Raw genomic sequence first — 14,135 nt, 5'->3', positions numbered from 1 at the left:
CCTGGGATTGCAGAGGATGCACGCTGCATGTACGTGACAAAGTACTCCGAACATGTGATCTAACTTTCACGATTGAACATGCACGAATGCATGTTCGTATCTTCGAAAGTTTGTAACTTGAATGTTTGTATATAGGGGACTTACTGTATTATGACTTGAGGGAAATTACACAGTCGGATACAATGTAATGATGTGAAAACTTTATTTGACCTATCATTAAAAGCACCAATATAAAAGTACTTGCCATTCTCTGAGTTGAGGGTAAACGCATCTCTTCATCCCTGGAATTTTGAAAAATGAAAAGGACACAGAGCTGTGAATGACAATAAAACACAAAGAAAACATGTCTGAGAGAGTACACAGCAAACAGCTATGATATGCGGAAGTATAACTTACAATGTCAGGATGTTGTGGACTCCCTATGTTTGTGGCGTCATCAGAACTGTGGTGAAGATCAGGAGATGACGCCACGGGTAACAACTTTTGTAGCTGCTGTTGTGTGCATTTCCTGGATAAAAATGTTTATAAAGTAAAAAAAAAAATAAAATTCTCAAACTTTGTTTCTTGTATCTTTGATTGCTTGTCTCAGTATACCACACCTGTTGATATTTGCATTATTATAAAGCACTTTGCACCACACAACATAAAATTTAGCCAACTGCACAGGAAAGCTTACACCATCATTAAGTTGTGGCCTTTCATCGTCAGAACTGATGTGGTGATCTTGTGTGGATATGGCCCTCTTCTTTGAAAGGGAAGTCTTCAGGTTTTGTATCACCTGGCCCTTGGCTGCCTCTTTAATTCTGGCTTGCACTGCCTGCCAGAAAATGTGTACTGTATAGTTTAAAAAAGAGAGAAAATATGGACAAGAATATATTCACAATGTGAAAGAAATCCTCATGCATTTTGGAGAGGCGTGCTTAGTGGGTGTGATTATGTCTTTGTCCCACGGAGAAAAACGCCTTACTCATACTGGACTCCAACTTCAGAGTACAAGAAAGCATTAACTTTCTGCTAGCTAACATTACCTGCATTTCCTAGCATGTAAGCATGTACAGTACCACACATATTGTACATAAAACATGTCTAAAACTGGACTGTCAAATTGAAAACATGGCGTTTGTCGAAATTATTCATATCCACTCACCACTCTGGCCTTTTTAGGCTCCACCATGTTGTTGGCTTGGTCTGTATTTTGTTTTTTCATGCGTGCGCCTCTGCTTTCCTCCTCGGTCCAAATATCTTTACCCAAAATATACAAATTCTTCTTTGTGAGGAGTTCTTTGAAAGAATCTAATATAAAAGAGCAAAACAACCTTTATGGGAACTTTTTATACAAATAAACAGATTGCTTATAAGTTAGCTAAAAAACACTAACCCCCAAATAGCAGGACTTTAGCTGGCACTGTCTTTTCTGGTTCTTTTCTGCTGGGCCATTTTATTTCATGCCAATTATCGTCGCTGTCAAGGTCTGGCTCGGATGTCACTTGGTTAATTTGTTGGTCAGAATAACCAACAATGTGCGACGTACTTTCCACCTTTACCGTTTTATTAAAGAGGTAAAAAATAGTGAACTGGAACGACATTTCGACCGCTAGCACCGCGCACCTACATTCAAGTGAAACGAGCAAACACGCGCGGTATAAATTTCGTCCCCAACTCTGATTGGCTGACAAGGAAAATCAGGAAACACTTCACCCAGCAATTCAAAAGTTTCAATTTAATTTAGAATCATGACAGCAGAAATTTTCAAGTCAAACGTCATCATGGCATCAAAACGAAAACTGAAGAATCATTTGAATGATGATGATGATGATGATGATGATGACCCACAACCGACTCTTAACAACAAAATATAGAAGACTCCCGCAAAAACAGGTAAGATGACTGTCATCATGTGAATGTTATATATTATATGATTGATTTGTACAGGACTTATTACCAATTATTTTTATACAGGAGTAATTCTCTGATTATTGTCATGATTTCTTTTTATTGTTTGTTCTGTAAAGAAAATCAGGGAATGTTTGTTTAATTGCAAGGTTTGTTTTGTCCAAACAACCAACCAACAGTCAAAAACTCCAAAGAAGTTAAATAAAACAAACAAACAAATATCAAACAAATATATATATATATATATATATACAAATCTCATGTTTGAGAATAGATCCACAAAATATTTTACACATAAAGGTAATCTACTTAATTTCAGCTACTTGTGGGCAGGGGTGTGTTGGTGATGCGGGGTAGGGGGGATTAAGCAGGGAAGTTGTTTTGTTGTTGTTGTTAATGCTAGTAAAAGGCTTTAAACATTTTAAGATAGCCCTCTCATTTGATTGGCACAAGTTCTTATAATAAACTTCTTTTTTTCTGAGCTTGACACCCCTACTTTAGTGGCCCTAATTGTAGTGCCCTGACAGTCATAAGGCCACAAGTCTCCATAAAGGATTCTATTGAAAACTTTTAAAACATAAATTTCAAATTCAATAGTATGAGTCTTTATTTGTTTTCATCATATTGTCATAAAACCTGTTGGTTAAAAAACACATTTTTCTAATGGATAGATCATTGTTTTTCTGTTTTGTTTTTTAACAAGTTTTGACTGCAGTGTACAGTATCTGCAGAAACTGAGGCCCTGTCCACACGAACACGGGTATTTTTAAAACCGCAGCTTTTTTTATGCGGTTTGGCCGTTCATCCACATGCAAACGCAGCATCAGGTCTCTGAAATCGAACATTTTTGAAAACTCCTGCCAGGGTGAAGTTTTTTAAAAACTCCGGTTTCAGTGTTATCGTGTAGACAGAGAAACCGGAGATTTTTGGCTTGTGACGTCAGTGTACGCGCCGTTGTTTCCTTTGTTTGATGTCAGATTGTGCGCCACTGTCTTCTTTGTTTACATGAAACAAGTCTGTGCAATGGCGGATGTAGCCAAAATATTGCTGCTGATAACTGCGCTAACAGGGCTTCTAACATGTATTCAGATACATGCCCAGTTTTTCCATTACATTGCGGAACAGAGATGTCAGAACGCAATCCTACGCCGGTCACTGCTTATGACAACTCTCCCTCGACACCCATCTCGCCGCCATCGTCGCCGGTTTTGAACTCTAGTTGGTGGGAGAAGTTCGAGAATGAAATGGTCATTTCTGAAAAATGGCGAGAGAATTTTCGCATGTCAAGGACATCGCTGTTGTCTTTGAGTGAGCTGCTTCACCCACACATTGAAGAAAAGACAACTGTAATGAGATCACCTGTCAGCGTTGTAAAAAAAGTTAGCTGACATGGGGAGATTACGGAAGACGGCAAACGCCTTTGGATTGTCAAGACAGGTGGTGTCAAAAATAGTAAGGCAAGTGTGTGAAGCTATTACAGTCCATTTGGGCCCTGTCTATATACAATTACCTGTCACTGAGTCCAAAGTAGAGGAACTTGTAGCAGGCTTTCACCGAGCCCATGGCATCCCTCAGTGCACCGGTGCTGTGGATGGGACTCGTGGAAATAAGACAGCCATGTCTTATGCTATGGATTACTTGAACAGAAAGGGGAGATTCTCTCTTAACATTCAGGCTGCGTGTGACTACAAGTGTTCATTTTTTGATGTCATTGTGAAATGGCCGGGTAGTGTCCACGATGCCCGTATTTTTGCAAACTCCATACTCAACACACATTTGAAAAATGGCACAATCCCTTCCTCAAAAAAACAAATTCTAGAACATGAGGAATCCATTCCAGTTTTCCTTCTTGGGGACCCAGCATATCCTTTGCCTAGGCATATCCCTACCTGATGAAGGAGTATGCAAATGGGGGGAGCATTGTTCAGGAACAGTATTTTGGACTGTCCTTATGTCAAGCTAGAATGTTCATTAAATGTGCTTTTGGCAGACTGAAAGCACGGTTTGTGTTGGACAGGGAGATGGACATTAATCTAAATGACCTTCCCTTTGTCATCTGTGCCTGTTTTGTGCTCCATAACTATTGTGAGGCCACTAAGGAGATGATGGGCGAGAACATCAAGTCAATTCAGCATGACAAGGACAACCAGCCAGACACACAGACTTATTTCAGAGCCGACTGCATCACAGGAGAGGGGAAGAGGGTCAGGAGAGTGCTTACAGAATTCCTTGATCCATAAAATGACTTCTTTCTGTTGGCTGCTTATACCAGTCTTCTCTGCACTGTATGTGTGTGTTACATGCCAGTCAAACCTGAACATGTAAAAAAGTGTGTTAAGTTAAACGTTTTTTTTTTTCCATTCCCACAGGTAATCATTGTTAACACAATTTTATTTAAAATGAAAGCTGTATGTGGTTGTCATGTTCTTGAGATTACAGCACTTATGGCACAGAGCATTAATCTTATGTTAAATAATAACATGGACATCTGTACAGTTTTTGAACTTTTTTTTTTTTATTGAATAAATTTTTGATATTGTTGGCACTGAAACAGCCACTGCACAAAATGTCATAACTTGCCTGAATACTGTTTCAGCACAATTTAACAAATGAACTTAATGAGCATTGTCAGCTCATTTTGGTGTCACCAACATCCACTTAAAATAAAATAAAGTAGCATAACCTGACCTCATAACCTAAAATTGAGGGTTAAATAAAGTAGGTGGCAAAATCATGTTGTTGGCGGGCCAAGACAGCAACTAAGAAACAAAATCAAAAACCCATGTAATGAGGAAGGCACTTGCAAATTACAAGATAGTACAAAATGAGCTGTCTTTACAGAAAAACTTTTTTGTACAACAAAATTTAAAAGGTTTGACAGCCCATTAAAGACTTCTTATATTCCAGTGCTAGCTGTTTTGTATATAGAATATCGGAGCTGCCTAACAGCTAACACAACACATTCAACAACTCAAGAACAGGTGGATTTCAGCAACAGTCTTTAAACACAAAGTTTTACTTAGTCATGACTCTAAAGTATATTAATAATAATAAAAAACAATAAATAAAAATGAATAAAATACAAAGATGCAGCTCAAACCATAGCCTTCTAATGTTTTGTGGCAAGAATTTCAAATGTCATCCTGAAAAAGGGCTTGTGTGATGGAAAACTGCCCGTATCTCTGTACAGGTGAGGTAGAGCCAGGTGTGTGTGGTGATAGACTTATAGTAGTGTTTGGTGGAAATGTGGAAGGTGTAGTGTTGGGTGGAAATGTGGCAGCTATAATGTTGAGTGGTGGTGAAGATGCATAGATGTGTCCATAAGGGCCCCTGGTTTGGTATGGTGGCACGTTGAATGGTTGTGGTAGTGGATGCATTATAACTTGTCTCAGTAGTGAAAATCCATCTGCAATTGACTCTCAAGACTAGTAGATAATTTCCTGAAATTTTCAGAAGCATGCCTCTCCGATGTCTCCATCATGTCCAAAATTCTCTTTTTCATCTGGATGTCTTCTTCGACTGCATACAGCAACTGTGTCTCAGCTGGAAGCTTTCTTTTAAGTCTGTCCTGTTTGTGTGCTTTGAGTTTTGCCTTGAAAAGAGTAGATTAAAATAATTTTTTCAAGCTAGCATACATAATGTTAAAACTACATAGGCAAGAATGACAATATACATTACAACGAATAAGTTAGCCACATAACTACATGTGTTGTGGTTCACAACAACACCATTGGTGGAATATAACCAAGTATATTTACTCAATTACTGTACTTAAAGGGAGAGTCCACCCAAAAAACACAATTCTGTCATCATTTACTCACCCTCATGTTGTTCCAAACCTGTATGAGTTTCTTTGTTCTGCTGAACACAAAAGAAGATATTTTAAGTAATGCTGGTAACCAGAGAGTTGACGGCACCCACTGACTTCCATTGTATTTTTTCCTTCTATGGGAAGTCAATGGGTGCCATCAGCTGTTAGGGGACCAACTTTTTCAAAATATCTTATTTTGTGTTCAACAGAACAAAGAAACTCATACAGGTTTTGAGGGTGAGTAAATGATTTTGCATTTTTGGGTGAACTATCCTTTTAAGTACAGTTTTGAGGTAATTATATTTTGGGTATTTCCATTTTGTACTACTCTATTTTGAAGGCAAATATTGTACTTTTTACTCCAGTAAATTTATTTGATAACTCAGTTGTTACTTTGCAGATTCAGAATATTAATACTCAACAGTATAAAAAGTAAGATGAGCCCTACCTTTACCAAATGTTTCACTAAAGAGATGAGCACATTAATACATCAATACTTAAAATCCAGTAAAAAAAAAAATCTGTTATTCTAAAAGGGGCCATTCTGCACTTTTACTTTTACTGATATTTATATTCTTCTACACAGTACTGGTAGGCATATAGAGTTAGTCTGCAGTTTACTTTTATAAACATATGCATTTGCTTAATGATCAACGATTAAACGCTAAAATACATGAAGTAGATCTCTTCTCTCCTTCACCACCGAGGGGGCCAAATTGCTGCCGTCAGACTCTTGAAGTTTATCAGACACAGAAGACATTTCCACAAACGACAAGTCAAGTGTAGATGAAGATGCAGAATCCGATCTGCAATGAGAAGCCGTAATAACATCTGTCGTTTCTATACCAGATGAAATGGTAGTCGTTGCTGGTGAACCACCCCTTATCAGCTCACATACTTCAAAGTAGAGTAGAACCACTCTGCCGTGACTGCTTTTCCGACCGGAGTCCACCGCTTGTCAGTATTTCCCCCGTATCACCTTTAGCTTGTTGGTGATGATGGCCCTGGTTATATCCTCTTTGCGATGAGGAAAATCTGTGTTTTTTCCTTGAGGGTACTGCTCAAGGAAAAGAGCTAGGACGTCAGCGTACTTGGACTGACAAGACTCCCAGTCCACGTTTTCCTGTGTTTTGGTATTTTTATATTCAGTTGTGACATTAAGAAATAATTTTACTTCATTATCAGTCCACACATATGATTCTCCCCTTCCTCGGTGTGCCATGTTGTTAGCCTAGCAGAACCGGTAATAACATTTTTCTCAGGCTTCTGATTGGCCAACATGGCTTTACGGTTGAGATTATATTGCCACCTGTTGGTTTGGCATGCTCTTGACAGTGCTTCAGACTGCGTTTTTGCGTTTTCATGTGGACAAGATTTTTTTTTAAAAATGAAGGAGGAAAAACTCTGTTTTTAAAAATACCCATGTACATGTGGACTAGGCCTCAGTCTATGACCCGGCTCCACGAGTCCACTGAGAATCAGCTGAATCAGTCTATGACCCGGCTCCACGGGTCCACTGAGAATCAGCTGAATCAGTCTATGACCCGGCTCCACGAGTCCGCTGAGAATCAGCTGAATCAGTCTATGACCCGGCTCCACGGGTCCACTGAGAATCAGCTGAATCAGTCTATGACCCGGCTCCACGAGTCCGCTGAGAATCAGCTGAATCAGTCTATGACCCGGCTCCACGAGTCCGCTGAGAATCAGCTGAATCAGTCTATGACCCGGCTCCACGAGTCCGCTGAGAATCAGCTGAATCAGTCTATGACCCGGCTCCACGAGTCCGCTGAGAATCAGCTGAATCAGTCTATGACCCGGCTCCACGAGTGCACTGAGAATCAGCTGAATCAGTCTATGACCTGGCTCCACGAGTGCACTGAGAATCAGCTGAATCAGTCTATGACCCGGCTCCACGAGTCCACTGAGAATCAGCTGAATCAGTCTATGACCCGGCTCCACGAGTGCACTGAGAATCAGCTGAATCAGTCTATGACCCGGCTCCACGAGTCCACTGAGAATCAGCTGAATCAGTCTATGACCCGGCTCCACGAGTCCACTGAGAATCAGCTGAATCAGTCTATGACCCGGCTCTGCGAGTCTGCTTTTTCTCTGCTATGTTTAAGAACTGCAATAATGTTAATGTATAATATATAATGTTCTGTATTGTTTCATAAAAAAAAACCTTGGACTCATGAATCATGAGTTAATATGCAGAATCGGATCATTTAACTGGGGTGAGTCAGTCAGGTCCCATCTCAGAGAATTAAAATGATTCCTGCTGCTGTAAATGAACACAAACTGCTGGTATGTTGTTGGGCTGAATGTTTCAGCATAAATGGTTCAAATGCAGGATTTCATTTGCATGACACGCCCACTAGAGATATAAAAACATTCACAGAGGAACAGCTGAGATGAGAAAAAGCTTCCTGTAAGACTCTGGGTGTGTTTCATGCTGTCAGGTTCATCACTACTCTTTACTCATTAGATCTCATGTCTTTTTAATCCATCACTGTGTATCACTGTAACTCAAGCTGAATGCGTATTAATGAGATGTTAAAAGATGATTTCATATACACAGACTGCAGACACACAGGGAAATCAAACACCATTTTGTTCCTTTGACCTCCTTGGATCTGAAAATGTGGGTTTATCATGTGACTAGAGCAAGTATGTGTTTTTGTACTGATGTCTAAGGGGAAGTATCACTGTGTGTAGTATCCACCTCGAGCGCAGTAATAAACTGCAGTGTCTTCTGTCCTCATGCTGTTCATCTGCAGATACACCTGCTTCTTACTGTCGTCTCTGGAGATGGTGAAGCGGCCCTGAACAGTGCTGGAGTAATATATGTAACTACTACTGTAGATGCTTGCAACCCATTCCAGTCCTTTTCCAGGCGCCTGTCTGATCCAAGCCAGGTAATGGCTACTAATGTCTAATCCAGAGGCTGTGCAGGTCAGTTTATGAGACTGATCAGGTTTGATGATCACTGGATCAGACTCGGTCAGTGTCTGACTGCAGGAATCTGCAAGAACATACAAACATTTATGTTCATGTTAAAAAAGCAAATATGAAAATCCTTAAAATGATGCTCTATATGAAATGAATAATTATACTAACATTGAATGAAGATTGCTAAAGAAAAGTAACTCAAAACACTGCCTAGTCCCATCTCAAAGAATTAAAATGATTCCTTCTGCTGTAAATGAACACAAACTGCTGGTATGTTGTTGGGCTGAATGTTTCAGCATAAATGGTTCAAATGCAGGATTTCATTTGCATGACACGCCCACTAGAGATATAAAAACATTCACAGAGGAACAGCTGAGATGAGAAAAAGCTTCCTGTAAGACTCTGGGTGTGTTTCATGCTGTTTCGTTCACACGAGAGAAAGCTGTCCTCTCTATGCATCAGAAATCAGTAACTTGGTCCTGTATTGAGAATAATTTCACCTTTATCTAAAATACAGCAGAAGCAGAAGACCTCAGTGACAGAATAAGTAAGGAATAAAACACATGGGGGCATGATGTTGTATGAAAATAATCAAGGACAGGGTGCTGGGATACAGTAGCATGTGTGGACGTGTTTTGTTCTTCTAATACCTCTCTCTGTATCTTGTTGTTTATTGACTCAACATTATTGGAGGAATTATTGTATCAATTTGAACTCAGTTATATGAAGTAAAAACTGCTTTCAAACATGTGAAACAGATGGAATGTTAACTGGACATTCAGACATTTTTCATTTCAAACAGCAACATATTCTTCATAACAATGAACTGAGTAAACTTTTTATTAGTTTTTGTTAAATAATTAGCTGAGTGTTTAGACTGTAAGTGTTTGTAATGTGGGAATTAGTTACTTGGTAAAATGTTGTTTGTTATTTAATTTAAGAAGTGAATTGCACTGCAGCTTGTCGTGTCACTGTGTGGATCACGAGCGCAATAATACACAGCTGTGTCTTCAGTCTGCATGTTCTGTCCCCCTAAGGTCACAGTGTTACTGGAAGTGTCTCAAGAAACCACAAACTTGTCTTTAAGTGAATCTTTCTTATGAATATCCCCATTATAATAAATTATATTGATCCATTCTAAAGCTTTTCCTGCAGGTTGTCGAATCCAAGCTGTTCCATAGTGACTGCTGCTATCAGTAATAGAAGCTCCAGACACTTTACAGGTGATGGTTAAAGTGTCTCCTGGCTTTATAAGCAGTGAGTCTGGCTGTATGAGCTCAGTAGCACAGAACTGTGAAAAGAGAAAAAGAAAAGGTTGACATGTCCAACTGAAAGGATCAGATGAAATAATAAAGCTTGAATCCAAACACTCACAGGGGGCGAGAGCCAGCAGCAGCAGTGGAGCTGAAGCTAACATGTTTGTGTTGAAGGAAGACTAATGAGCAGTTGAAAACTGATCTATTTCCAGTTCCCTCAAATTCATCTGAATCTCTGCCGTAATACATGAAAATAATAATAATTAGATAAACAATCCTTTATGTCGTTATCAGTCATGTGTAAGCTGCACTCTAGAGAATTACATTAACACAGAAATGATTCTCATGTCAAATTTGACTCTGACATGGTGAAATACTGCAGTGTTTTCTGAACAGCATGAACTACATTTAACATTATAATCAAACCGTTCAATAGAACATGATGTTCATTCTGGTATAGTCTGCCCTCTAGAGGCTTTAACTGATGAATCCAGAGAGAAATAGCTGAGAAGATTCTAGATCAGGTGTTTTTAAATTCTGAAGAAGAATTGTAATCTCTAGTGAGCAGAAGGCAAAGCTGAAATCTAATATCTATCAACAACTCAACAGTGAAACTATTCTCTATACTTCTTCTTCTTTCTTATTCAAAAGTTTAAAATGATCTTCTTCAAGAAATTGAATCAGGAATCAAACAGGTGACTTGTCTTCTGTAAATTGTACAACTGTACACTCAGTGTTCCTGAAATGACATTTGTTCTCTTGTGGACTCCTGAACACATAAAACCTGCAGATGCAGACAGAGAAATTTAACTGCAATTTATTTAGAGTCATGTAGAGAACAAGAAAATGAACATTGTTGATGCTGTTAAAGCCAAACTGCCAGTATAAAAGTACAGATATAATGGGTGATCAGAAATGGTATCACTTGGTCTTTAGAGAGTCTGAATGGTGGGTAAGATTTTCAACATTTCAAGAAAACATTAAACTGTTTAATACACATTTATTTATTTCTGGATTGTAATATAATCAATTGTAAACAAAATCTAATTGAGCTTTTCAATAACCACAGAACATAATAGATAAATGATAACAGTACATGTGACTTGTTCAAAATAAACACTGTGTGAAAATGTGTGTCTGGTTTTAGTACAGCTGCTTCCTTAGATCCAGTCACTGTGGCTTCTCGAGCGCAGTAATAAACTGCAGTGTCCACTGTCCTCAGAGTCTTGACCTCTAAGTACTGTGTTGTACTTAGAGGTCAAGACTTGCTGAGACGTCTTTTGTAAAGGTGAGCTGGTTCTTCACAGTCTCTGTATATATTGGTTGATTTTTGCCAGCATCCATCTGGCCAAGCCATTCCAGAGCTTTCCCTGGTTGCATGTAGTACTCAGTCATATCAAAGCCATGTATCTTACAAGAGATCTTCACAGTTTCTCCAGGTCTCTTTACCACAGCAGGAGACTGGTCCAGTCTGATCTCATCACTGCTGACACCTAGCAGATAAAACATAACAATCCAAGATGATCATCAACACAGACAAGATATTCTGAGGGTAGAAATATAAAGTAAAGGAGTCTCAGGTACCTTTGGTTATCATTATAACAAAGATGTAGTAGTGAGTGACCCTCTGCCCCATCATCAACCTCTTTGATTCAGTTGTGTGACACAAACTTCTGGTGAGCAAGAGGCTGATTTTTTTTTTTTTTATAATACAGGACAAATTTGCATAAAAAAAACTTAATCTATTAGATTTCATAGTTTCATGAATCCTTCGTGAAAACAAGTGTGCTGCTGCCCCCTAAAGGTGATTTTTATATTCAGGAGTTTGTAGTAGAGATCCTGAAGAAAACATGTACATTTCGTTTGATCTCTCATCAGATTCTGTGCTGCTGAATAGACTCTGTGTTTCCAAATTCAGGAATTAACTATTGACCTGTAGTGTTCTTGCAGCTTGCATAACAAATAAGAAGAATAAAAGCATGAATAGTACAGTATATAGACAACTAGTCATCAGAATCATTGTCCTGGAGCTGATTTGCCAAGACATTATAATGTAAATGTGATAAATAACATGGGAATTATTATTAATATTAATAACTACTAGAAGAGATTGGAATAAAGAAGAAGATCTCAAAGCTGAGTGTAAATAGATGTTGTTCTTTATAATAAATGTCTCTGCATCTTCCTGCTGAGGGAATATTTACAGCTCATGAGGACGTGCTTGTGTAAGTTTTTGTACAGCTCTGGAGTCTGTTGTGTCAGTGTGAGTCTCGTGCACAGTAATAAACTGCCGTGTCTTCAGCTTTCAGACTCTTCACTTCTAGGTTCAGCATGTTTTTACTGGTGTCTTTAGTGATGGAGAACTGGCCCTGCAGTGACAGAGTGAATATAGTGCCATAGTGCCATTGTCAATACATTGACAATCCACTCCAGTCCTTGTCCTGGTTTCTGATAGATCCAGTTCATGTAGTTGCTTCCCACTGAGAATCCAGAGACAGTACAGGACAGAGTGACCGACTCTCCAGGTCTCTTCACCACAGAAGCAGAGATCAGGAACTGTCCATAAGAATCTGGAAGAGAAGAGTAGAACTAGGTAATGGTATCTTATAATGATTATAATTCTAGTAATTATCTTACATAAAAAAACTTACATGAAATGAGTAGTAATAAAATACACTGTCCTAAAATCATCCTTCTCTGAGTTCTGCTTCACCCAGATTTAAAGTGTATGGGAGTGTTATCTATCACAGAGCTCACTGGAAACTAGAGCAGCCAAGAACATGCTGTTTATACACGACTCTATTTGAATAGGGAGTGTCCATGACCACTATGGAGGAGTTCAATCCACAGCCACATGCTGCTCACTGTATAGCTATCTGAATGATAAGGTAACTTTATAAATCCCTACAACAGAATGTTTCTCTATCAGAAATGGAACACAAGTCAAATAATTTTTGAAGATGCCTTACTTATCTAATGAACACATTAGGAAACATTCAAGAACCTGTTTTACTAAATGTAGCTATTTAATTTATATATCCTATAAATTCATAGGAATCATTGTGTGGTAGATTACAACAGTAAGAGGGTTTATCGAGAGGAGATTAAAAACCAGGAGAACAATCTCCTGAACATCAGCAAGACAAAGAAATTGATAGAGGACTACTAGTCCTGAGTGCCTGAGTCACTTATGATCAACGGGAGCCAAGTGGAGAGAGTGGACAGTTTCTGGTTCCTAGGTGTTCACATCACCCAGAACCTGACATCTCTACAGAGGGTGGTGCAATCAGCTGAGTGTACACTGAGCTCCCTCACTTGGAGTCTACAGCAAGTGGTGCTGGACCAAGGGCAGGAAGATAGTGAAAGACCTCAGCCATCCCAACAATGGTCTCTTTTCTCTCATGAGTTCAGGGAAACACTTCCACAGCTTCATCCTGCAGGTCATTCAGGCCCTCAACCAGGAGAACACCTAGAGCCTGGACTTTTCTAGACTTATGCCATAACATCCACTACCCCAGCTGGACTAAAGCACAATTGCACAATAGTAAAATTGCACTACATGCACTTTACCAATAAATACAACATTCTATATTTATATTCATCATTCCATTCATACCACATCACGGTATTTTATACAAATCCAATCACTGTATTCAGATATTTCTGTACTTTTCTGTACTTTTCCACCATAGTTCCCCTCTATATTCCCTATATGCCCTATATTTTCTATTTTATTTTATTGTATCACATTTGTATTATCTTTATTGTTTTACTCTAGTGATAGTTATATTAGTGTTAATTAATTTTTAAGGACAGTCCTAAAAAGCATTTCACTACATGTTGTATTGTATATGATTATGAGTGTGACAAAAAAAAAGTTTGAATGTGAAAATTGTAATTTGAATGGTTTATTCACTCAGACTGCCTTCTCATTGTCTTGTATTAATAATAAATTGCTGTTACTTACTTGGAGCTTTACATAAACAAACACAAGTGGAGAAACTCAGTGCCAGTAAGTAAGGAATAAAACACTGGGGAGATTTTGTTATAGAGAAATAATCAGCAATGAAGTTATTTCTTGTTATTTCAAACATTATTTCAGCTAGAAATAGTCCTTCCCTCACCACTTGTCCTGCTACTGAGTAAAACTCCTCTGTCTTGAAGACTTACCCATACTGAAAATAAAGTCACAGCTTTAACCCTGACCCTGATACTGGAGACTTCTT

General features: G+C 38.7%; 1 gene segment (V, D, J or C); it reads right to left on the bottom strand.

Moving 5' to 3' along the window:
* Positions 1 to 8,406: 8,406 nt before the first annotated feature.
* LOC131364420 (Ig heavy chain V region 914-like) lies at positions 8,407 to 8,918 on the bottom strand. The segment is given in 2 exon segments: positions 8,407 to 8,726; positions 8,822 to 8,918. Coding segments are annotated over 2 exon segments (372 nt in total).
* Positions 8,919 to 14,135: the final 5,217 nt, after the last annotated feature.

Source organism: Hemibagrus wyckioides, linkage group LG02 (genome assembly GCF_019097595.1).
Source record: "Hemibagrus wyckioides isolate EC202008001 linkage group LG02, SWU_Hwy_1.0, whole genome shotgun sequence".
Lineage (NCBI taxonomy): Eukaryota > Metazoa > Chordata > Actinopteri > Siluriformes > Bagridae > Hemibagrus > Hemibagrus wyckioides.
This window is presented reverse-complemented; position numbering and strand designations above follow the sequence as displayed.